The following is a 24,901-nucleotide window of genomic DNA, read 5'->3' as shown; positions in this document are numbered from 1 at the left end:
GATGGAGAAGGGTGGGATGGGATAAAGAGAAGGGGCGGAGCAGAAGGGAGGGGTAGGCTAGAAGAGGGTAAAATAAAGAGTAAAGGAGGAGCCAGATGGGGAAGGCGGAATGGAATGAGGAGGAGGGGTGGAGCGGAAGGGAGATGCACATCATAAGAGGGTGGAGTGAAGGGAAGAGGAGGAGCCATGTAAGGGGGCGGGGCGTATAAGGGGGAGGGAAAGCTGGTAGGGGCGGGGCGTAAAAAGGGAAAAAGCGGGATGAGAACGGTGGGGCGGAGTCGTGACCTTCTCGTGACTCTCCTAGCGCTCAGTCTCGCGCCCAGGTCACCAACAGCCTCTGTGCCCAGCCTCTCTCCACCCCTACGTGAGCTGCACTCGGGGCTGGTGAGAGGAGGGACCGAGGGTAGCGGGGAGGTAGCGGGGAGGTAGCGGGGAGGTAGCGGGGAAGAGGAGGGTAGAGTGTGGGTAAGAAGAAGGGAATGGGAGCAGGGAGATAATAATGAAGGAGGGATTGGAAAGAAATGGGAAAAAACGAGAAAACGGGGCGGAAGGGAAAGGAATTAGGTTAGATGAAGGAGGCTGAAGGTAAAAAGGCCCGAGGAGAAATGGGAGCCGTGATTTGCGAAGAGGTGTGTGTGGAAAAACATAAACAAAAAACCTGACAACCCGTACTTCAAGGTCAGGTGATGTTCTCTCTATGGAGACTCCCTTCACCCACTTAGATCGCTTCTCTGTGCCTTAATAAAGGTTCCCTGGGTTCCTCTTAGGTTTACAGGACTTGGAGCTAGAAGGGACTGGATCAGATCTTTTAATTTATTAAATTAGATTTCATCAACATTTATTTAACGCCTACTATGTGCCAGGCACTGTGCTAAACGTTGGGGGATATAAAAAAAGGGCAAAAGACAGTCCCGGCCTTCAAGGAGCTTACTCCAAATGGAGGAGACAACATGCAAACAAATATAAACAAAGCAAGCTATATATTTATACAGGATAAGTAAGCACAGATTGTAAGCACCTCTATTAAATTATAAGTTTCTGGAAGAATAAACTGACAGTTATCTCTAGAAAGTGAACTGAAAGGTATAATATGAAAGACTTAATTTATATGTACATTTTGGTCTCCCAGATGATACGTTCTGGGATATGAGAAGGGATTATGTAGATATGAAGAAAAATAAGCTAAATATATAAGAGATTTGTGATTTCATTTATGTACAATATTTTCCTTTGTATATGGAAATGCTTGTTATATTTGGTTTTGTAAAATCTGGAATTTTTTTTTTAACGCTTACCTTCTGATTTGGAATCAATACCATGTATTGTCTCCAAGGCAGAAGAGTGATAAGGGCTAGGCTTTGGGGAGTTAAGTGACTTGCCCAGGGTCACACAGCTAGAAAGTGTCTGAGGTCAGATTTGAACCTAAGACCTTCCATCTCTAGGCCTGATTCTTAATCCACTGAGCAACCCAGCCGCCTCACATGGACTTTTTTTAAAAAGGGAAAAAGATTATAAGCTTCTCAAAGGCTTGTCTTTTGCTCCTTTTTTGTATCCCTAGCACTTAGCACAGTGCCTGGTGTGACAGGAACTTGATAGGTTAATGGATAGAATTAGGAAGAGCCAAGTGTGAAACCTGGCTCAAATACTAGTGTGTGACTCTGGGCAAGTCACTTAATATCATTGCCTTACAGTTTTACTACTAAATAAGCTTCTACAGGCTCTTCTAGCTCTAAATTTATGATTTTTTGAAAATGAGGCCTCAGTGAAATTAAGTGGCTTGTCTAAGGTAACAGAATCAGAGTTCAAACAACTCCAACTGCTAGATGTAAGCCATGGCTTAAAAGGAAAAACAAGACAAAAATAAAAAATCACCACATGGTCAGACTTCTTAGTGATGAGCCTCTTCAAGTTAGCTCAGAGGAAAAACTAGTAATTTACAACCTGACCATACTTGAAGTCTTTCAATTTGGTAAGAACCATCAGAGTTTTTACTCCTTTGGCATGGCCTCCAAAAACCCTTTCCCTCCATACCATAATATAGCACATAAGTAGGAATTTAGTGGGAAAATAATTGCATTAAAAAAGAAAATAATTGAATTAATATAAAGAAGAAACCATGGGGAAGAGGGAGATGTGAATGCTTAGGGTTAGCATTGAAGAGATGGGAGAGGAATCTTTGGAAATAATCAGAAGTTCTGAATTCCAGTGTTTACCCCTATAAGGGTCAATTATATATACTTGACTAGCCCTGAGATTACTTGCTTACTTTGGACCTGTTTGCTTTTATATTTACAAAATCAAGAATCTCATATCTTGGGGGAAAATAAGTTGGGGTAGAGGGAGGGTATTGACCTAAAAGTTCTGACTTTCACACATCCTATCACAAAGCCATTTGTTGACAGTACTAGTAGTATATAAGTCATCTCTGACTTTTCCTCAATTAGAAGTAGTTAACAAGGGGAGAAGAAATGTTCACATTTCTGAACATTCATAGTCTGAGGATTGTTGGGAGTAATATTAGTACCTAGCACTCCTGGGGCTGATTTGTTGGTCTTCTACCATAGACCCTTAAAGAACTGTCATGATGTTTTGAGTATAAGACATCTTACAATGAATATACTGCCATCAACTTAAGGCCAATAACAGCTGCTTATTCTTCCATCACTTTCTTGCTCCTAACTATGCATAATACCATAATGGCCCTAAGATTCCAAGCTAAAAAACTTTAACTCAAATTCCTCTCAGGTAATTTAACCTTCAACATTCAATGCTTTTGAACAACTCATTTCACATATGAAAATAATAGCTTATCTTGTTATAGTGTTTTAAATTTTACAGTGATTTCCTCATAGCAACCTTGAGAGATAAATACTACAAGTATTCTCTCCTTTTGACAAATGAAGAACATGAGGTTCAGAGGAAGGGACCAAAGAAGGAAGTGGGATGGTAAAGAGTCAATTGCATTCAGCAAATATTTTTAGCACTTACTAAATTGGAAAGATACTAAATTGAGATAAGACTTGGTCACAGTCCTCAAGAAGCTTAGTCTAGTAGAAATATATAACTACAATACAAAATTACACTTGAGAAAAATGTCAGAGGCATGAAATGATTGCTATGTGATTTCCAAGGAAGGAAACATAGCTACCAGTGGGGGTTATCCAGAAAGGCTTCATAGGGGAGGTAACATTGGACTTTAAAGAATAATTAGACTTTCAACAGGCAGAGAGAGAATGGAAGGCATTCTAGACATGGGGACAGCATGAGTAAAGGGGATGGTGGATAGTGACTTTAGCTGAGTATATAGACAGGAAGAATATGAAATAAGACTAGAAAGGGAAGGTGACACCAGACTCTGGAGTGTTTTATCTACCAAGCTAAGGAGTTAAAACTTGGCATGGTTGGCAATGGAGAAACATTAAAAGATGCTGAACAAAGCAATGATGTGATTATATGGATATGGAAGATTAATCTGGCATCACTATATAGCAGTGATGGCGAACCTATGGCATAGGTGCCAAAGATAGCACATAGAGCTCTCTCTGTGGGTACCTGTGCTGCCCTTCCCCTCCTCCCACCTCAAGTTTATTACTAGAAAGGCAGAGGGACCCAGGCAGAGCTGCTCCCCTCCCCCTTCATCCCTGATGGCATTTTTTCACATGCCCCACCCCTCTGCCCAGCAGCCCAGTAGGAGTGCACAGTGGGTAAGGTGGGCAGCTCACAGATGGCAGAGCTGGAGGGGAGTGGAACACTTGGAATGCTCCCCTTCCCCTCTCTACACTCACAGAGGACATTCCTTACTTCACCCTTTGGGGGGGTAGGGAGGGGGAAGAGAACAGCATTCTGTCTCTAAAAGGTTCACCATCACTGCTATATAAGATAGTATGGAGGATAGGGACAGAGATTCAAAGCCCCGTTGGGAGATGATTGCAATAGTCTGGGTAGTAATGAGTAAATGAGTCTCTCCTGAACCTCAAATTTTGCATCAACATTTGCTTATTGGACATTTTGAAGTGAATACCACATAGGCATCTCTATTTTAACATGTCCAAAATGGACCTCATTATCTTTTCATCTCCAAAACTTACTCCTCTTGAGTGAATGAGTGATTGAAAAAAAATTTTTTAATACTTTTTACAAAAGTACTATTTTATGGGGATACAAATAGAAAAATGAAATTAGCCTTGTTCTCAAGAAGCTCATATTCTAATAATGAGAGAAATGTGTAGGAGGGTTCACAGGGTAGATGGAGCTTTGGTGATCCTTAGCCTCCAGTGTCAGGACAGAGAGTAAATGCCTGGTGGTCCACAGGACAAATAGTCTAGTCTGACAGGATCATAGAAGAGAGGAAAGGCTAATGAACAAACATTTTTAGTGTCATTTAGATAGCCCAAAACATATTTCTGATACCAAGCTATTTTGTAGTGCCAAGTACTTTGATATTAATAACTTTTTTTCTCCTAAGGCTTCAGTAGTTGGAGTCACAGGGAAGAGAATAGCTGCAGTTCCTTAGAAAAACTACTTTGGTAGCTATGTGAGAACTGAATTGGAGAGGGGAAGAGTCCTGATCCAAAGGAGATTAATTAGGCATCTCTTTTTTAAATCAGAAAACAGGTAATAGTGTAATACAATAAAAATCACTGCCATTCCCAAGGGACCAGACCTCTGTACCTTCTCCCTTTCCACTGAGGTTCCCTTAATCTGAACAAATGAACTTGACAGATCAGCAAGGTTTAGTCCTCCAGACTTCTTTTCTTGCACTCTGGCTTATTATGCCCCCACCCCAGTACCTCAAGGAAAAATTACTTGTGTCTCAGGTTTGGATTATCTCTAGGCTTCCCCAAGTGGAGGATAGAAAGATACACAATACACAAGTGTAAATTGGGTATGAGATAAGTATTTCCTATACTAAAGAAATGCTTAATAAAACAGACTCACACACTTAAAAGCAGGATATACAGCTATTGTTATACTCACCCAGGAAGTTGAGTCTTAAATGAATAAGAAGCAGTATTTAGGATTATATGATACTGAAGGGTCATCTTTTAACTTTCATTGAGTTTCTGCATTGTCGGCCTCAATGTCTACTTCTTATGGCAAGTGAAAGGTTAAACTTACTCTCTGGCCAGGAGTCATCTTCCAGAGTTCTGAAGAAGTAGCTGGGGACTTCTCTGATGGAGGATTCAGTATCACTCACAAGGTGGCTTCCAAACCCGACACAGCCGCTTCAGGATTGCTTTCCAGTCATTTATATTTAGGAAAAGACAAACAGAAGAGGCAAGCAAAAACCCAGTCACACAAAGCTACTCTAGCTCCCAGAGGAAGCAGTAACCGTTATTTTTGACAGGGTGGGGGATTGGAGGGTGACCACCTTCCTTCCCTACCCCTCCAAAATGGCTTGAGTTTGAGATATACATGGGATACTTTAGAATCCTTAGCTGCCCTCAAAGGTCAATTCAAGCATTAACCTCCCCTTCCCCCGAAGCACCTTGAATGTACTTTTTTCTTTAAACCCTTACCTTCTGTCTTATAATTGACAGGTTCTAGGGCAGAAGAGCAGTAAAGGCTAGACAATGGGGGTTAAGTGACTTGCCCAGGGTCACATAGCTAGGAAGTGTCTGGGGCCAGATTTGAACCTAGGCTTGGCACTCTATCCACTGAACTGCCTAGCTCCACCTGTATTAACTTTTTGTGTACTTTAAAATTTACTTGTATGGGCATATTTTGTTTCCCTTAATAGAATGTAAGCTCATTTAGGGAGTCTGTTTGGTTTTTGTCTTGATATACCTAGCATCTAGCAATATGCCTTGTGCATGGAAGGTTCTTGATAAATACTTGCTGACTGGCTTAGGTGATGTTTTCTTTTTGGACAGAAGTATCTTTCTGTTTTAGAGTGACTTGTACAATATGCATGATTTGTTGCTTATTAACTTTTTTGATTATCATTCAGCTTTGGATTATTTACTTGTTTTTAGCAGAAGATAGGAGATGGAAGCGGAAAAGAGAGAAAAAGAGCCCATTTCTTTAATTTCCCTGGAGAATGGTGTGGAGAATCTAGGGTTGGAGCTTATGGTAACTTTGCCTTTATTAATCATGTAGCTTTGTGTATTCATCTTAATTCTGTCAGAAACATCATTTTCCCCCTAGTTTTCTAAGCCATGTCACCATGGCATTATTTTCCACTTAAAGCTATAAAGAAATTGAAGGAGCCTCATAAATAACCATATGGGGAACATAAAATATGAGTAACAGTGGGCCAGAAATAAAGGGGGAGGAGGAAGGAACTTCCATGTGGGAACAAGGCATCCCCAAATAGGATAATGGCCTTCTTCCCTTAAATCTCCCAGCAATCTCTTTCAAATTACTGTACTTTTTTTTTTGTTTTTTGTTTAAAAGCCTAACACAGTAATTTTGCCTGGTATTTTAGGAGGATAAACAGAATACAGAGGGAACTACACTGACTAAAGAAGAAGAGAATCATCTGAAAGAAGAAATTTGGCCTCTCCTCTTTTGGAGGTATGAGGTTTCCTTAATTTTTTACCTTTTCCATGTGATAAGAAGGGAAACATAAGAAAAGACATTAAAGAAAGATTCTGCTTTCTGGTGGGTTGAGCTAGAGAGATTATGGCCAGCAGATGGCAACAAAGCTTCAGAGGTGCTGTTTTCAAGAGATTTATTGCCTCAGAAATCTAGCCCTGAAAGGTTTTTTTTTTTTCATTTAAAAATGCATATTAATAAATTTTTCCTAAAAAAGCCTTAATTAAGATGTAACATCAGTTTGGACTATATTCTCTGTATTCAGAATATCTTTGCTTTGAGCTCTGCCTCTATCTTCCTCAAATAAAGCTCAATCTATACTTTTCTCACAATCAACAACCTAGAAAAGAAAGTTAAAAATGTGAACTACACACCTATTGAATGCAAAGAAATGGCTCATGGAGAAAAAAAGAGACTAGACTAGCCTAACACTGCATGGTAGCCCACATGTGTAATTCCAGCAGCTCCAGCTGAGGCTGAGACCAGTGAATCTCATGAGCTAGACAGTTCAGAGTGGCAACAGGCTGTGCCAATCCAGGGTTCACATTCATTTCAGCAATAAAATGGTGAACCCCTGCGGACAGAAGTCACCATCTTGACTAAATAGATATAAACTAACCCAGATTAGAATTAGAAATGGTCAAGTTCCTGTTTGACTCAGTAGTGAGATTGGCTTGTGAGAAACTCCTGCAATTCCAGCTAGGGTACTCTTAAAAAAAAAAAAAAAAAAAAAGGCCAGCAAGGTGGCTCAGTGGACAGAACCAGGCCTGGACACAGGACATCTTGGGTTCAAATGTGGCCTAAGATACTTCCTACCTGGGTGACTCTTGGCAAGTCCCTTAAGCCCAGTTGCCAAGCACTTACCTCTCTATCTTGGAACTGTTACTTATTGTCAATTCTAAGACAGAAGGTAAGGCTTTTTAAAAAATAAAAATAAAATAAAAAATCACAGATTCACTTCACAATGTGAGAGTTGATTATTTGGTATATTCGAGTGGCAGAAAAACAAATGAATACAGAGTTGTTTTCCTAAGCACTACCCTGTACCTTCTAATAATCTGGATTAATTGGGATGCTGTTGGGTTCAGATTGCTCTGATGTAGTGTTCAATGGATATGGCCCTTTTATATAACCAAGGTCAATATTAAGCTTTCTATCAGAAAGATTTCTCATCATCCCCTCCTCTTAAACAAGGCCAGAATCTGCCTGAAGCCAACAGTCCCCTTCTGAGTATGAAACTTGATGAGAATATATCAGAGTGGTTTCTACATTATGCATTTTACATTCTTCTCAGGAGGAGTCTGAAGTCTCTCTCCAAGGCAAGAAACTTCTGCAAAGTTCATGTTCAATTGTTTTGGTGGATCCTGCTGGGATTGATGTGTGTAGGTGAGACATTGAATGTAGTACTTTCAAAATGCAGAAAAGTTATAGATTGAAAACATGAGCAGAGTCCTAACTGTCCTCAGAAGCCAGGATCATTCTCACAGGTTACCCCTTCTAGCTCTGTTCTGCCCTGAGATCCTTTTGTTGAAGTTTCCCTGACTTCCCATAAAACTCTACCTTGATGGATTAATGGGGGGAAAAAGCCCTATTGAGGTTTCCTGTTTCTGACCTCTCTTTCTGAAGAACCACCCACATTTTATATTCTCTGTTCTTAGACTTACTCGAGGCATTCTTCTGGCCTTTTCCAGAGATCTCTATCATTTCTGGCCTCAACCACTCACAGAGAAAGCTTAAAAAAACAAAAGGAATGAACAACCAACATTTATTAAATACCTGCTACATGCAAAGCAGTATCAGTGAAGTGTGTCATGTACTGGCAGATTATTTCTCCAAAGCACCTGTTACCACCTCCTCTGACTTTTTTTTAATTTTTTTTTAATTTTAAACCCTTAACTTCTGTGTATTGACTTATAGGTGGAAGAGTGGTAAGGGTAGGCAATGGGGGGGTCAAGTGACTTGCCTGGGAAGTTTCTGAGGCCGGATTTGAACCCAGGACCTCCCGTCTCTCTAGGCCTGGCTCTCAATCCACTGAGCTACCCAGCTGCCCCCCCTCCTCTGACTTTTGATTCTGAGTGGATTGTCCAGGATTTTGCAATCCAAAGCCAGAACTAGCTGTTGTTAAACTCTCTGTTCAAATAAGGGATTATGATGATGATCAGAGACTACAGGTTTTGTCTTACTCATGACTGTCACCCGCTTTACCTTTGGGATTCTTCTATGATTTTCCCTTCCTTCTACCGTTATAGTCTAACCTAAAAAAAAAAAAATCTATGTATTAGGTCCTTTCCTCCATTGTCCTTAAAAAGAAATCAGTTAGCATCTTGCATACAACCCTAGTGTAACAGGAGATCAAGAACTGATTGGTATTCTGGAATTTGTAGTTCAAAGGAGACCCTTTGTTCACATTCCCTCAAATAAGTACATGGCTGTTTCTCATACTGTCTTGTTGATGCTTGTACACTTGGCAATATGAACTACACCAACCCTTCTGATGGGTTCTCGTGGAATCTTCCTCAAGAGGCAGTAGCTCATATTTCCTAAAAATTAGGGTCCTAGGGGCATCTAGGTAGCTTGGTGGATAGAGAACCAGGTCTAGAGACAGGAGGTCCTGGATTCAAATATGGCCTCAGACACTTCCTAGCTGTGCGACCCTGGGCAAGTCACTTAACCTTAGTTGCCTAGCCCTAACTGCTTTTCTGCTTTGGAACCAATACTTAGGTAAGGGTTTAAGCAAAACAAAACAAAAAAAAGAAATATGCTGAGGGACCCTAACGTTTTTTTTTTTAAATCCTTACCTTCTATCTTAGAATCAATACTAAATATCGGTTCCAAGGTAGAAGAAGTATAAGAGGTAGACAGTGGGGGTTAAGTGACTTGCCTGGGGTCACACAAATAGGAAGTGTCTGAGGTCAGATTTGAATCTAGAACTTCCTAGCTCTAGACCTGGTTCTCTGTCCACTGAGCCACCTAACTAATCCATCCTTACTATGTTTCTTTCACTCTTCATCTTCTAAAATATTGGTTCTGTCAAACAAAAAACTGAAGAAAAGTAAATGAATTGGCTCTTTACAAACATTTTGTGTTTTTTCTAATTTAAGAATTAACTTCTTGATATTTTCCCTGTTGTTATTCTGTTTAATTCTTGAGCAAAGCTGCTGAAGGTTTCTTTGTGCGTGTCCCCTTAGTGAACTGGAGGATTCTTCTAGGAGGTCATGGCTATTCCAGCATCTGCCTGAGCAGTTGCATCTTTCAGAGCCTAGATATATTAGGGGGTGAATTAGTCTTTCTCCCCATACATGTCCATTGTCTTCCAACCAGTAGGCAGCCTCTGTAGGGTAAAAGAAACAGTGAGGGCAAAGGTTATGATTACTTTCTTTGAGTCCCTGATTATCCCATTTTCCCCTCTCATTAGCTTATGCTGCCTTCTTGTTGGCTGCTTGTGTCTTGGATTTCCAGAGGGCTTTGGCCTTATTCATCTTCACCTGTGTGATGTTCTTCTTCCTGTCCCATAGCCTATTATTTAATAGGCTCTTTGGGAAGAGGCTGATGAGATATTTCAAGGTCTTTGGAAAATCCCGCCTGAACTATTGCCTGAAATGGTAAGTAACAAAAAAGAGTTGGGCTGCTTCCTTCAACACAAGAATCCTAGTAGTAGCTTAGATCTGGAACATTTGAAAAAATTGCATTTGTGTATTTATGGAAATTCTCTGGCTAGTCTTTTTTGGAGAAGAGTTTGGAATTATTATTGGGTCTTGTTACAACCTCCAATTAACAAAAATGCTTAAAACAATTGGTTTACTTATTCTTAACTATTGGATCAGTTAGGGAGTATAAAGTTATTTTCATGTCAGGGAAACCAACTATTAATATAACATTGTCATTTCAATGTATATAGACAAACATAAATGATAATAAATCAAATGATCATCTTCTTTGCTATCTACCTTTTAGTTGCAAATCCTAATTCTAGATTGATTTTCTTCCTGCAACTTGGTATGCCTTTGGGCCATTGAAACATTTGGTATCTACACAACAAATCTGTTGCAATGATAGGTGGCTCTGACCTAATTTTTTCATTTAAGCCTAAGCATAATGATTTAGGAAAGTAATTCTGCTATGAAAATTACTCCATTCATTCCAAAACTAAATACTAGGGGTAGCTTGTTGGCTCTGTGGATAGAGAGTCAGGCCTAGAGATAGGAGATTCTGGGTTCAAATCTAGCCTCAGCCACTTCTTAGCTATGTGACTCTGGGCAAGTCACTTAACATCAATTGCCACTCCTTTACCTTGGGACCAATATTGATTCTAAGACAGAAGATAAGGATTATTTTAAAAGAAAAATGGAATAGGTCAAAGCAGACACACCTAACTTCTTTTATGACAGATCACCAGGCTGGTAGGTTAGGGAGCCACTATAAATGAGTTTACCCCAGAATGTAGCAAAGCATTTGACAAAATTTCTTGTGCTATTCTTATGAATAATATGGATGTGGACTAGATAAGAGTATCGTTATAAAACTGGTTAAATATTTGGATACTATGTTTTACTTTTGTATAGAATTAGTATCATCAATAAAACAGGATATAATTGCCATAAATAAATATATACGTATGTATATATGCATTTATGTATGTGTGTTTGTATATATGTATATGTGTATACATACACACAGTGTGAAATGAAGACCCCCAGATAGTATATTGGACACTTTGGACTCAGAACTTCGAGGAAATGCATGGTTCAGTTTGCTTATCTGCTGCTAGTGATCCTGAAAGTAAACAAAGGAGTATAGATAATATAATGCAGCCCATTTTTGATGCAGCTTCCAAAAGGGCTAGTAAGTGAGACCCAGAAACTCTGGAACCAGGACTTGTCTTCCTCCAGAACTAGGGACAAAGATTTGGGAACTAAAGCTTTTATAGATTGATGATTGTCACTGGCAGGACTCTCAGACTGCTTCTTGCTGCAGCTAGAGAAAAACGAGTGGCCTCAGCTATAGCGCCAGCAGGGAAAAGCATGCTACAATTTCTACTGTGACATCTCACTGACTTTGAGACCTTCTCTGAGGCACTCCTATCCTATCACATTTTATCATTTCTGTTTGCATTGCATACTTCCTCTCCTGAGACCCAGTAGCTTTTGTGCATTGTGGGAATGACAGATCAGAATTAGTGGGGAGTTGCTCTTGTGTAAAGACTTGGCTGAAACAACTCTCAGATTTTTAGGTAATACAAAGCTGGGAGGGAGATTTTATACCTTGAATGACAGAGTCAGAATTTGAAAAAAACCTCAGCAGACTAGAATGAGGGACTAAAGCTAATAAGGCATGAAGTGTAATACAGTTAAATGTAGCTTGGGTTCAAAAAACCAACTGCACAAAAAACACAAGATGGGCAAATATAGTTTATCCCAAAAAAGACCTTTGGCTTTTTAAATGGATTATAGTACATCACCTACCACTAGTAGCTGAGCCCCAAGGCCACAAGGGAACAGATAAGGGGACTAGCTGAACCACAGGAAGCTCCATACTCACTTGTTGCAGCAGAGAACCTGAGGCAGCAGAGTCCAGAGCAACCTGATCAGCCCAAGCCACTTGACAGGAGCAGGGAAGGAGCAGAGTGGAGACCAACCCCGCCCAAAAAGCAACTGGGGTAAGGCTAACACAAGGTGCTGAATACATTTGGATAAAACAGCTACAAACCTCCCCAGAATAAGCCAGCAGGGCTACCATTTTGACAGACAGACCATGGGAAAGAAAGGTAACCAGGCCTACCCCAAGTAGAATACTTTGCAGGCTTGAAGGTAGTGCACCCTCTATCCCAGGAACAGAGAGGTACCTCAGTAGATAGATAAGGCAACATGGGTGGAAAAAAACTTAGAAAAATGAGCAAAAGACAAACAAAAAACACTGACCTTAGAAAGTTACTTTAGTGACAAGGAAGATCAAAATATGAACTCAGAAGAGGACAGTGCTGAAAAGAATATGTGAAGCTACAAAGGAAAATATGAAAGGATGTCAGGCCCCAAAAGAATCCCTGAAAGAAAAGAGCTTAAGAAACCAAATAATAAGAGAACTGACAGAAAAACTTAACAGCTGGGGGGAAATTCACTGAAGAAACCACTTCCCTTAAAATTAGACTAGGCCAAAAGGAAAAAAAGGCATTGAAGAAAATGACTCCCTAAGGAATTGATAGAAGCCAGAAAAAAAAATTGACAAAAACAACTCTTTAAAGAGTATGATTGGCCAGATGGAAGTGGAAACACAAAAACTCAAGGAAGAGAGTAACTTCCTAAGAGTTAGAATTGAACAAATAGAAGCTAATGAAAACCTTAAAATATCAGGAAACAATGAGGCAAAATGAAAAAAATGAAAAATAGAAGAAAATCTTAAATACCTCACTGGAAAAATAACTAACCTGGAAAACAGATATAGTAGTGATAATCAAGATTCATCAGAATTCCTGAAAGCCACAATAAAAAAAAAAAAAGAGCTTGGACATCATATTATAAGAAACCATCAGGGAAAACTTTCCTGATATCCTCAGTCAAGTAGGGGAAATAGAAATTGAGAGACTCTACCAATCACTTCCTGGAAGAGAGCCTAAAACAAAATACTCCAGAACTATTATAGCCAAATTTCAAAACTCTAGGATTATATAGGACCTAGAAGCTTCTACATTAAAGGACTCTAAGGCATGGAATATGATATTCCAAAAGGCAAAGGATCTAGGACTACAACCTAGAATTATATACCAACAAAAATGAGCATAATCCTCCAGGGGGAAAATTCTCATTCAGTGAACCAGAGGGATTTCATATTTTCCTGACCAAAAAAAAAGAACTAAAAAGAAAATTTGATGAGCAGATTTGACACTTGAGAAGGATAAAAAGGTAAAGTGAAAACTCAAGGATTTCAGTAAGGTTGAATTCATTCATCAACATACCTGGGAAGGTGAGAAATGAAATAATTAGATAATTATGATACTTAAGAAAGGTAAGGTACTCAAAATATGTAATATACCTAAAGTACCTAAGATAATTAAGAAGGATATCACTATTAAAACAATGAAAAGGAATATACATAGAAAGAAGGAAGGAAGCTAATAGGATGGGCTGATAGCCCCACCATCACCAAAAAAAAATGTTGGGAAAGAGGAACACATGGGGAAAAGAGCAAAGGAGAGATAAAAGGGGATAAATTACCTCTAAGAGGCATGTAAGAGACAAATACAGTAGAGGAGAAGATGGGGGTTTGGGGTGACTATACTTGAACCATACCCTTATCAAAGCTAGCTCAAAGTGGAAATAATCCTATACTCAGGCAGTTAGAGAAAACTACCTTGCATTAAAAGGAAGTAGGAAGGTAAGAAGAATAAAGGAAGGTGGGCGACGAACTAAAAAGGAGGGTGAACTGGGGGAGGTAGTTGCCTAAAGCAAAAAAAAAAGCCATAAATGGTGAAAGGGGGGAGAGAGAGAGAGAGAGAGAGAGAGAGAGAGAGAGAGAGAGTAGAATGAACGGGGAAAATAAGATGAAGAGAAACAAAATTAGTAATCGTAACTATGAATGGGATTGGGATTGGGATAAACTCACCCATAAAATGAAAAAAGGATAGCAGAATGGATTAAAAACCAGAATCCCACAATATGGTATCTATAGGAAACACATTTAAAATAAAGGAAATTAAGAGACTGAAGCAGAATCTACTATGCCTTAGCTAAAGTAAAAAAAAGAGGGATAACAATCATGATCTCAGACAAAGCAAGGTAAAATTGATCTAATCAAAAGAGATAAGGAAGGAAATTACACTATGAAAAAAGGCACCATAGACAATGAAACAGTATCAATATTAAACATATATGCACCCAAAGGCACAATATCCAGATTCCTAAAGGGAAGGCTACCTGGGTTATAGTAGGAAATAGATATTAAAAAGTTACTAGTGGGAGACCTCAACCTTTTCCTTACAGAAGTAGATAAATCCAACCAAAATAAAAAAAGAAATTAAGGAGATAAATGAACTTTAGAAAATCTGGATAGGATAGACCTCTAGAGAAAACTGAATGGGAATAGAAAAGAATACACCTTTTCTCAGCTGTACATGGCACTTTCACAAAAATTAACCAATAATAGAGCATAAAATTTACCTCACATTCAAATGTAGAAAAGCAGAAATGTTAAATGCATAATTTCCAGACCATAATGCAATAAAAATCATATTCAACAAAGGGCAGGAAAAAGAAAGACTAAAATTTGAAACTAAGTCTTACTCTAAAGACCAAATGGGTCAAAGAACAAATCATAGAAAAAGTTTCACTAAAGAAAATAACAATGAGGAGACGACATATCAGAATTTATAGGATGGAGCCAAAGCAGTATTTGGGGGAAAATTCCTCTCTCTTAATGCTTACATCAATAAATTAGAGAAAGAGGAGATCATTGAATTGGGTATGCAACTAAAAAAACTAGAAAAAGAACAAATTTAAAATCCCCAATTAAACACTAAACTAGAAATCCTGAAAATTAAGGGAGAGATTAATAAAATTGAAAGTAAGAAAACCATTGATCAAGGAGTTGGTTTCCTATGAAAAATAAATTTAAAAAATAGACAAAACATTGGTTAACTTAAGAAAAAGAAGAAAACCAAATTTCCAGCATCAAAAATGAAAAAGGAGAAATCACAACCAATGAAGAGGAAGTCAATGCAATTATTGGAAGTTATTGTGCCCAATTATATGCCAGAAAATCTGACAACCTAAGTGAAATAGATGAATACTTAACAAAAATCTAAACTATTTGCATAGATTAACAAGAGGACATAGAATAAACAGCCCTATCACAGAAAAAGAAATTTAATAAACCATCAAAGAATTCGCTAAGAACAAGGCCCCAGGGCCAGAGGGTTTCAAAAGTGAATTCTAGAAAAATTAAAAAAACAACTAACTCCAAGACAAACTATTTAGAAAAATGGGGAATCCTTCCAAATTGTTTTTATGACACAAATATAGTGTTGATACTCTAACTAGAAAGAAAACCATAGACCAATCTCCCTACTGGCAAGGAGATTATGACATTATACTAAAAAAACATTCACCACAATCAATCACCACAAAACAGTGAGTTTTATAGTAGGAATGGAGGAATTATTAGTAAATAAATGCAGGAACATTAGTAAAATCATCAGCATAATTGACTATATCAATAAAAAAATCAGAAAACCACATAATTATTCCAACAGATGCAGAAAAAGCATTTGACAAAATATGCCTAATCCCTATAAAAATATTAGAAAACATTGGAATGAAGGGAACTTTCTTTAAAGTGATGATATCTATCTAAAACCTAAAACTTTCAATGTCCATTATCACCACTGTTATTCAATATTGTACTAGAAATGCTCTCTATAGCAATGAGAGCAAAAAAAAAAAAAAAGAAAGAAATTGAAGGAATTAGAATAGGCATTGAAGAAATAAAGTTATCACTCTTTGCAGATATGACTCTATACCTTGAGAAACCTAGAGAACTAATAGAACTAAAAAACTAATAGAAATAATTAACAACTGCAGCAAAGTTGCAGGAAGAAATTAAATCCACATAAATAATTAACATTTCTATTTGCCACAAACAAAATCCAACAGCAAGAGAAAGAAAAGGAAATTCCATTCAAAATACTCTAGTCAGGGGGCAACTGGGTAGCTCAGTGTACTGAGAGCCAGGCCTAGAGATGGGAGGGCCTAGGTTCAAATCTGGCCTCAGATACTTCCTAGCTGCGTGACCCTGGGCAAGTCACTTAACCCCCATTGCCTAGTCCTTACCACTCTTCTGCCTTGGAGCCAATACACAGTATTGACTGTAAGTCAGAAGGTAAGGGTTAAAAAAAAATCACTCTAGACAATATAAAATACCTGGGGATGTACCTACTAAAATAAACCCAGCAAGTATATGAACACAATTACAAAATGCTCTTCTCACAAATAAAATTAGTCTCAAGCAATGGGGAAAACTGTTACTCATTGATGGGCTAAGCCAATGTACTGAAAATGAAAAACTAAATTAATTTACCTCTTCAGTGCCATATCAACCAAACTACCCAAAAATTGTACATTGAACTAGAAAAATAACAATGAAGTTAATTTGGAAGAACAAAAAGCCAAGAATATTATGAGAATTAATGAAAAAATATAGAAGAAAGAGGTCTGGCTATACTAGATATCAAGCTATACTATGCAATCATCAAAACAATCTAGAACTGTCTGAAAAATAGAGTTTTGGATCAATGGAATGGATTAGGCAATCACACATGGCAGTTAATGTCTATAGCAGCTTAGTGTTCAACAAACCCAAAGATCCAAACTTTTGGGGAAAGGACTCACTCTCTGACAAAAACTACCAGGAAAACTGAAAAGTAGTATGGCGGAGACTAGGCTTGGACCAACATCTCACACCATACACCAGGATAAAATCAAAAGAATGACACCATAAACAAATCAGGGGAACATGGAAAAGTTTATTTGTCAGACTTATGGATAAAGGAGGAATTTATAATCAAATTAGACATAGAGAACATTAGAAAAAGTGGAATAAATAATTTTGACTACATTAAATTAAAAAGGGTTTGTTCAAACAAAACCAATGCACCAAGATTAAAAGAGAAACAATAAATTTGGGGGGAAAACCTGTTAGCAAGTATCTCTGACAAGACTCTCTGAAATTTTAATATAGAGAACTGAGTCAAATTTGTCAGAATACAAAACATTCCCCAATTGAAAAAATGGTCAAAGGATATAAACAGGAAGTTCCCAGAGGAAGAAATTAAAACTATCCATAGTCAGAAGGAAAAATGCTCCACATCACTTGATTACAGAAATGCAAATGAAAGCAACTCTGAGGTTCCACTTCATGCCTACCAGATTGACTAACTTGACCAAAAAGGCAAATAATAAATGTTGAAGGAGATTTGGGAAAATTGGGACACTAACACAATGTTAATGGAACTGTAAGCTGATACAGCCATTCTGGAGAGCATGATGGGACTAGACTCAAAGGGTTACAAAACTATGTATATCTTTTGTCCCAGCAATACCATTACTGAATCTGTATCCCAAACAGATTAGAGATAAGGGAAAAAGATGCACTTGTTAACAAAATGTTTTTAGCAGTGTTTTTTTGTAGTAGCAAAGCATTGGAAACTAAAGGGCTGTCCATCACTTGGGGGATGGATGAAGAAGATGTGTATGATTGTAATGGAATACTATTGCACCATAAGGAATGAACAAGATGAGTTTAGAAAAACCTGGAAAGACTTATATGAAGTTGATGCAAAGTGAAGTGAGCAGAATTAGGAGAACAATGTATATACTAACAGAAATATGATAATCAACTGTGAAAGACTAAACCATTATCAGCAAAGCAAGTCTCCAAGATAATCACAAGGGATTGGTGATGAAAATGCTATCTACAGCCAATGAAAGAACTTTTGGAGTCTGATTATAGATCAAGGTATGACATCTTCCAGTAGATTTCCTTCTTGAAATTTCTATCATATGTATGATACATGACTTGTATCATGGCCTAAGCAAGATGGAAATATGTATTTTATGAAAGTACTAATATAACCTATATCAGACTATTCAGGGAGGGAGAAAACTTGAATCTAAAATGTCAAAAAAATAATTTTCAAAAATTGATCCTATATTAACTGAAAAAAAATTTTAATGATGGACAAGGTCAGCTAGATGGCTCAATGGATAGAGTACCAAGTTTAGAGTTGGGAGGAACTGGGTTCAAATTTGGTCTCAGACATTTCCTAGCTATGTGACCCTGCACAAGTCATTTAACTGCTTTTGCCTAGTCCTTACAACTCTTCTGCCTTGAAACCAAGACTTGTATTGATTCTGCAACAAAAGGTAAAGAGCTTTAAAAAATAATGATGGACCTTTGCTTATGGGAGAAGCTTATTAAGCTCCCATATAATAAGAGTCATTAAAAAGTGTTTTGAAATTTCCTGAAGACAACCTAATCCATTCTTTTTCTCCTGTTTAATTTTGGGCCCCAATTGTTGTCTATTCAAGATATGCACACTGATGGACAAGTTCTATAGATTTGTCAGTCTAACTACATGTGATAATCTATGCAATAGACATTCATTCACTTGAAATTTTCAGTATAGATGATCAGCCTAAACTCTTTAAAGTTGCTCTGGATCTCTCCTAGCAGGTTCTACATCTAGGAGTTGACATGTGGGAACAACATAAGAAAATGAGGGGCTTCCATGCCCAATGTACGTAAAACTTATGGGTAGTTAGGAAGTCGGGGGCTTTCCATTCAGCAAGGCTGTGGAAATATGTCCAGTATACACCAGAATGCAAGACCTCTGGGTAGCCATTAGCTTAAAAGCAGTAAGACATGTAGCTTCTCCCCTCCCAGCATGACGACCTGATCCAATTTCCTCCCCAAAATACCAAATGTCCTGCCAGGAAATTACTGGTGCAAGAATTCCATGAGAAACCCAGCTAAGGAGTCACACATTGACATATGAACCCAGCTAAGGAGTCACATTGACATATTGATCTATCACCTATAGAAAACTCTTGTCAAGAATCATGGAAGTAATGTATATCCATTATCCTTATCTTGTAAGTCATTTTATCATTGTCTCTGTATGAAGCTTCCCTAATCTCTTTACCTATGTCATTTACCCTATAAATTGTGGACCTCAAATCATTAAACTTTGTCACTGTTCAAAGAGATCTTTCTGCATGTCTCTCTGTCAGTCTCAGCCCTCCTGTAATCCCAGAACCATTTGTCATTGACATATCCTACCTAATGTCATCCATAAACTAAAGACTCTCTGGTCGGAAACTAAACTAAAACTTTGCTGGATCTCTTATGAACACATTTGTTGAGTATGCATCTTCTTTTTTCATTAAACAGGGTTATTTTTGATATGATGTCCTCCAAAACTCTTGAATTATTTTGATATGTGGATGAGATGCCTTTTTAGAAGAGAGTCAAGGCTCTATCCAATCAAAGACTTTTTTTTTATCATAATCAAACAATTAGCAAAGTTGGATTATGTATTCTCTATATCTTCTAGTCAAATACAAAGAGGTAAAAATGTGGTTCATTAGAGGCAACTAGTTGGCTCAGTGGATAGAAAGTCAGTCCTGGAATCAAATATTGCTTCAGCTACCACCTAGCTGTTTGACTCTGGGCAAATCACTTAACCCCTATTGCCTAGCCCTTACTACTTTTCTGCCTTGGAACCAATATTTGTATCAATTCTAAGACAGAAAATAAGGCTGAAAAAAAAAGATGTGGTTTATTGTATAATTATTTGCTAACGCCTGTCTTTTTCCTATTGATATCCTAACCAAGGATGCCTTTGATTTATATGTAAAGAAGTCTCATAAAGATTTTGTTTAAATAGAAAAGTAGAATATAGCTTGTTATTCACTTTGTCACCTTTCTCAGTATTAATACAGTCTGAGATTTTTTATACCTTTGTTACCCTCCCATTCTTTCAGATACCTTGTGAATTAATCCCTCAGTGCTCCCTCAGTTGTGTCACTTCCTGTACTAATTTCCTGTACTAACAGTTGGTCCAAAGTGGCAGTTTCCCCCCATCTTTATTCCCTTTAGTTCCATTACTGCCTCCCATATAAGCATATCCAGGACTGTAGCATCTGAATTCAATTTGGTGGCTTTACAGTTCTGATGGTGAAAATAATTTGTTATAAAGATATTTGTAGATCTTTTCCATTTTTCTTCTTTTTGTTATCTTACTACCATTTTAACCTGAAACATTCTCATTCTAATTTTGCTCAGTTTGTATCTCTTACCAAGCTTCCTTTAAATTGGTTTTAAGCTTCACTATTTTTTCTCTGCTTTATGAGGCAATCAATACTAATTATTATCAATATCTCCCCTTCCAATTTTTCGTAGTTTAGTCCTCTGTTCTCTTCTCTTCTCCCTTTACATTCTCTCTCTTCTTCAGCTTCCCCGGAGTTTGACTCTTATTTATATGCAGATGTCTTTCAGAGGTATATACCCATCCCCATTCTCCCTTGAGCTTCAGCCATGTATCACTTAATTCCAAATCAAACATTTTCAAACTAGGTGTCTTTGGTGACATCTCATGTTCCAAAATTGAACTCATCATCTCTCCCTCCTTTCTTCTAAATTTCCCTACTGATTTCAAAGACACCAGCATCCTTCCACTCTCCCAAGTTCATAACCTCAGCATTGTCTTCAGCTTCACCCTACATACCAATCAGTTATAATATCTTGTAGTTTTTGCTTTTAAAATCTTTATCATTTACATCTCCTTCATTTCCAAATATTTCTTCTCTCTCCTATCTCTAGAGAGTCATCCCTTGAATTCCTAAGAAGAGGAAATCTGGTTAATATAAAATTATAAAATTATTAATTATTAAAGAGTATGTTTTCCTCTTCAACCAATGTGATTGCTTTAGTGGTAAATATATAACCCTTAGTTTGTACAGTTAGAGAAAAATGAATGTGCTTTGTATTATATGAGAGATGGACAGAACCATACATTTGAACTTGTGAAGACTCAAGTTGGAATACTGACTCTGTTTCTTATTACCTTTGTGATATTGGATTATCATGTAATTTCTCTGGGCCTCAATTTATGTTACTTTTGTAAAATTAGAGGACTAAACTAGATGATCTCTAAGATCTCTTTTATCTCTATATCTTATGATACTTTAAATGGCTACCTTGACAACACACACCATCAAGAATCTAATTCATATAGTTATCCATTTAATAGTTACAACTTACTTAAAAACCAGATCTTTTCTAATTTATCTAAAGGTTTCAGTGTCAAAACTAGGTTGACAAGAATATTTCAAATACCTTTCATTTGATTGACGTTTCTGCTTTTAGATAAATGGACCCCTATAAGAACTTTTCTATTATATGAAGATAAAGAAGGAATGCTAGCTTTATTGAAGATCTACTATGTAAACATTTTTATATGTTCCAGTCTTTTTGGTGAAGATGGAGAATTAAAGGACAGAGATACCTATTGTCAAATAATGGTTGGGTATCTGGAGAAACTTAAGATATGAATGAATATGTCTTGCCCAAGTCCATTCTATTTCAGTGGCAGAGTTAGAAACAGAAGTTAGGAATTTTTACTTTGGGAGGATACTTGATAATTATCCAAATAATTTATAGTTAACATTCTTATTAAATTACTTCTTTTTAGTATTTATTGGCAGCCCACAGATAGATTTCCTTATTTTTAGAACCTTTAAAAAGGGAGTATGAAATTAAACTACAGCAGAAGCGATATAGGTTTGACATTTAAAGAATGTTTTCTTGTTGATTGGTAATTAAAAGATCGTAGAATTGTAGAAACTCTCTTAAAATTCTATGAAACCATCAGAATATTAAAATACATGGTAACAATTTAGCTGTCTCCTACATATTTAAGGTTAGGGGAGATATTAGAGGTTTTTATCTGACAAGTTTATAAAATAAAAATGGGTTAAAAATTCTTATTATGGACATCAAGATTATTTTGAGGTTCAACTGACGAAAAGCAATCGATTCTACATAATTCTATCTAGATATTTTCCTAAACCCAAAGTTAGAATGATAAAATGTCATACAAATTGTGTATAATTTTCTGTGCTACAGGGCAGTTTTTAGAATTTGCATTTTAAAGTTTAAACACTTTTCTGGGAACATTCTGTTAGGTAATAATAGTTGCTTTTATTAGCCTTGAATATATTTTTAAACTTTAAAAAATTCTTACAGCCCAGTTTTTGAGTGAGCAAAGAATTCATTTCAGTTAAGTACATGGAGAGGGATTAGTTATTTCTAACATCATGATGATTCTGTGAGCCCAGACAGTTAGTTATCTTTTGGGTATAGTTTTCAGTCTTGTGTAGAGATGGGAGGGATTGATTGGATGGTTATTGAATTCTTTTAAAGCCTATTATTCTTTCTTTTACTAATCTAGTTGGGCTCCTACAGGTCCATCTATATGTGAATAATATGTTCCCTCTGCAGGGGTATTGGGGCAGCCATTCTGATCAGCTTGGTTTTGTGGCTAATTCTGGACACTTCACGAAATCCAAAGCAACTGATTTCCTTCACTGGTTTCTGTCTGTTCATCACCATCCTTTTTATTTGCTCCAAACATCACCATGCAGTAAGTTACAGCCTAGCTGTAGCCTTGACTGACATCAGGGGGCTGGGAAAGATGTAACTAACCACCCCAGCCCAGCAGCTGCCTACTAACACAGAGAGTACAGCTCCGTGAATATACAATCCCTGGGGTTGGTAGAAGGTGATTGAGAGGTTCTCAGAGATTAGCAAAGCTCCAGTCATTCTGGATCAAGCTGAGTGTGAAAGTATTCCAGAGGGCTAGTTGGATAAAGGCATTTCCCAAGCAGGGCAGGAATCCTTTCAAGTAGAAGGTAGATTTCTTTCCCACTTAGGCAGGTCATGTTGCAGGGCAAGGGCTGCAAAGTATGACTATAACATTAACTGTCTTGGGCTACTTTCAACCAAATCTTAATTCTTGAATTAATACAGTGATACAAACTCTTGCAGGTAGAGAGGAAAGAGAAAATGAATCCCCTGTGCTCATGAATACAAAAAGCTTTTAGAAGGCTTTTAGAATACTGTGAAACTAAACCATTTGAATCATTTTATTTTAGTAACATCTTTACCAGTTTCACTGACTTAAAAGGTTTTTCTTGTTTCCTAACAATTATAGAAAATGATTTCTTAGAACCTCGTGTTAGGATTCTAAACTAAATTGCTGAAATCGTCAATAGCAAATAGGTTTTGATTCATTTAAGAAACGTTCAGGGAAGTTAACTACGGGGAAAATACTTGACACACACACACAAAAGGTCTGGTCAATGGCTATTCAATGCCACTATAACAAAATTTGCTTGTTGTAGTAGAATCCAAGTTGTAATGCAAGTTGAATATAATAGCAATATATTACTACTGGGGCAGCTGAGTGGCTCAGTGGATTGAGAGCCAGGCCTAGAGACTGGAGGTCCTAGGTTCAAGTCCGGCCTCGGACACTTCCAGCTGTGTGACCTTGGGCAAGTCACTTGACCCCTATTGCCCACCCTTTACCACTCCTGGGCCAAGGAGGGTCCCTAGCCCGGATGAAAAAAGGAGGAGGGTTGGGCGTGGGGCTAGCAACCCCACCCTGTAAAAACTACATCTGCTAAAGAAACTGCAACCTAAAGTAGGGGCAGCTGGGCTAGCTCAGTGGATTGAGAGCCAGGCCTAGAGATGAAAGGTCCTAGGTTCAAGTCCTGGCTCAAACACTTTCTAGCTGGGTGACCCTGAGCGACTGTGTGTCCCATTGCCTACTGGTTGTGGCCCTATGCTCCTAGAATGGAGTCCCAGGATAAAAAAAAAATATATATATATATATATATATTACTACTGGAAAAACTACTGCTTTTCAGTGATTTTAAAAGTATTATGGAGCAGCTGGGTTGCTCAGTGAATAGAGAGCCAGGCTTAGAGACAGAGGATCTTGGGTTCAAATTTGATCTCAGACATTTCCCAGTTATGTGACCCTGGCCCTGTCACTTAATCCCTATTGTCTAGCCCATACCACTTTTCTGTCTTGGAACCAATATTTAGTATTGATTCTAAGATAGAAAGTAAGGATTTTTTTAATGTTATACACAAGAATTGTGGAGGAATCCTTAGAGTTGGTTAGTAAAAAAGCATAATAGGATGTACTAAAATGGCATATATGTGACATCCTAGGTATCCTTTAGGACAGTGCTGTGGGGCCTTGGACTACAGTTTTCTCTTGGGATCGTTGTCATCAGAACTAATCCTGGATTTGCTGCATTTCAGTGGCTTGGTAACCAAATTCAGGTAGTAGGAACTGGTACTTTTGGGTCTCTAAAGATTGGGGTTTGGGAGGAAGCTCAGATTTTATCTTGTCAAGATACAAGGGAATTGATTAGATGGTGCTGAGTTCATTCATTCTCTTACTGGTAGAGTCTGGGTAGACTCGGTAGAACTGAAGGTAGAACATATGGAGGTGAGAGTACCAGAGATAGATGAGACCCAACAAAAAAAGGGATGATTTTTGCTGCTTCCGTACAAAGAACTAATTCCTTGTTATGATCTATATAAGCTAAACTGATCTACTATCTTAATGGACCTGTATAGAGGGGCATCATCTAAGAAAAGAGAATGTGAAAAGGGGCTATTGACCTGGGATCACTTGGTCTTCTGTTTTCAACTGTCAAAAGAAAAGAATTACATATTCTAGAGACAGGGTTTAGAAGCAGAGATCTGTGCAAGATTCAAGAGTGGGCCACAGTAGCATTGTATG

At 37.7% G+C, this 24,901-nt stretch overlaps 1 protein-coding gene across 1 annotated transcript in view; it reads left to right on the top strand.

Moving 5' to 3' along the window:
- Window positions 1–295: 295 nt before the first annotated feature.
- LOC123237877 (sodium/nucleoside cotransporter 1-like) overlaps window positions 296–24,901 on the top strand; it is a 112,533-nt gene continuing 87,927 nt past the window's right edge. Inside the window, exons 1-7 of the mRNA XM_044665072.1 lie at window positions 296–384; window positions 5,976–6,072; window positions 6,428–6,516; window positions 7,832–7,923; window positions 9,953–10,139; window positions 22,585–22,726; window positions 24,322–24,435. Of these exons, the coding sequence (XP_044521007.1) occupies window positions 5,989–6,072; window positions 6,428–6,516; window positions 7,832–7,923; window positions 9,953–10,139; window positions 22,585–22,726; window positions 24,322–24,435 (708 nt within the window). The 5' untranslated portion in view covers window positions 296–384; window positions 5,976–5,988. The remainder of the gene's footprint in view (window positions 385–5,975; window positions 6,073–6,427; window positions 6,517–7,831; window positions 7,924–9,952; window positions 10,140–22,584; window positions 22,727–24,321; window positions 24,436–24,901) is intronic.

The sequence above is a fragment of the Gracilinanus agilis genome, chromosome 2 (genome assembly GCF_016433145.1).
Source record: "Gracilinanus agilis isolate LMUSP501 chromosome 2, AgileGrace, whole genome shotgun sequence".
Lineage (NCBI taxonomy): Eukaryota > Metazoa > Chordata > Mammalia > Didelphimorphia > Didelphidae > Gracilinanus > Gracilinanus agilis.
The sequence above is the reverse complement of the archived record's forward strand: the minus strand, read 5'-3'. Positions and strand labels throughout refer to the sequence as shown.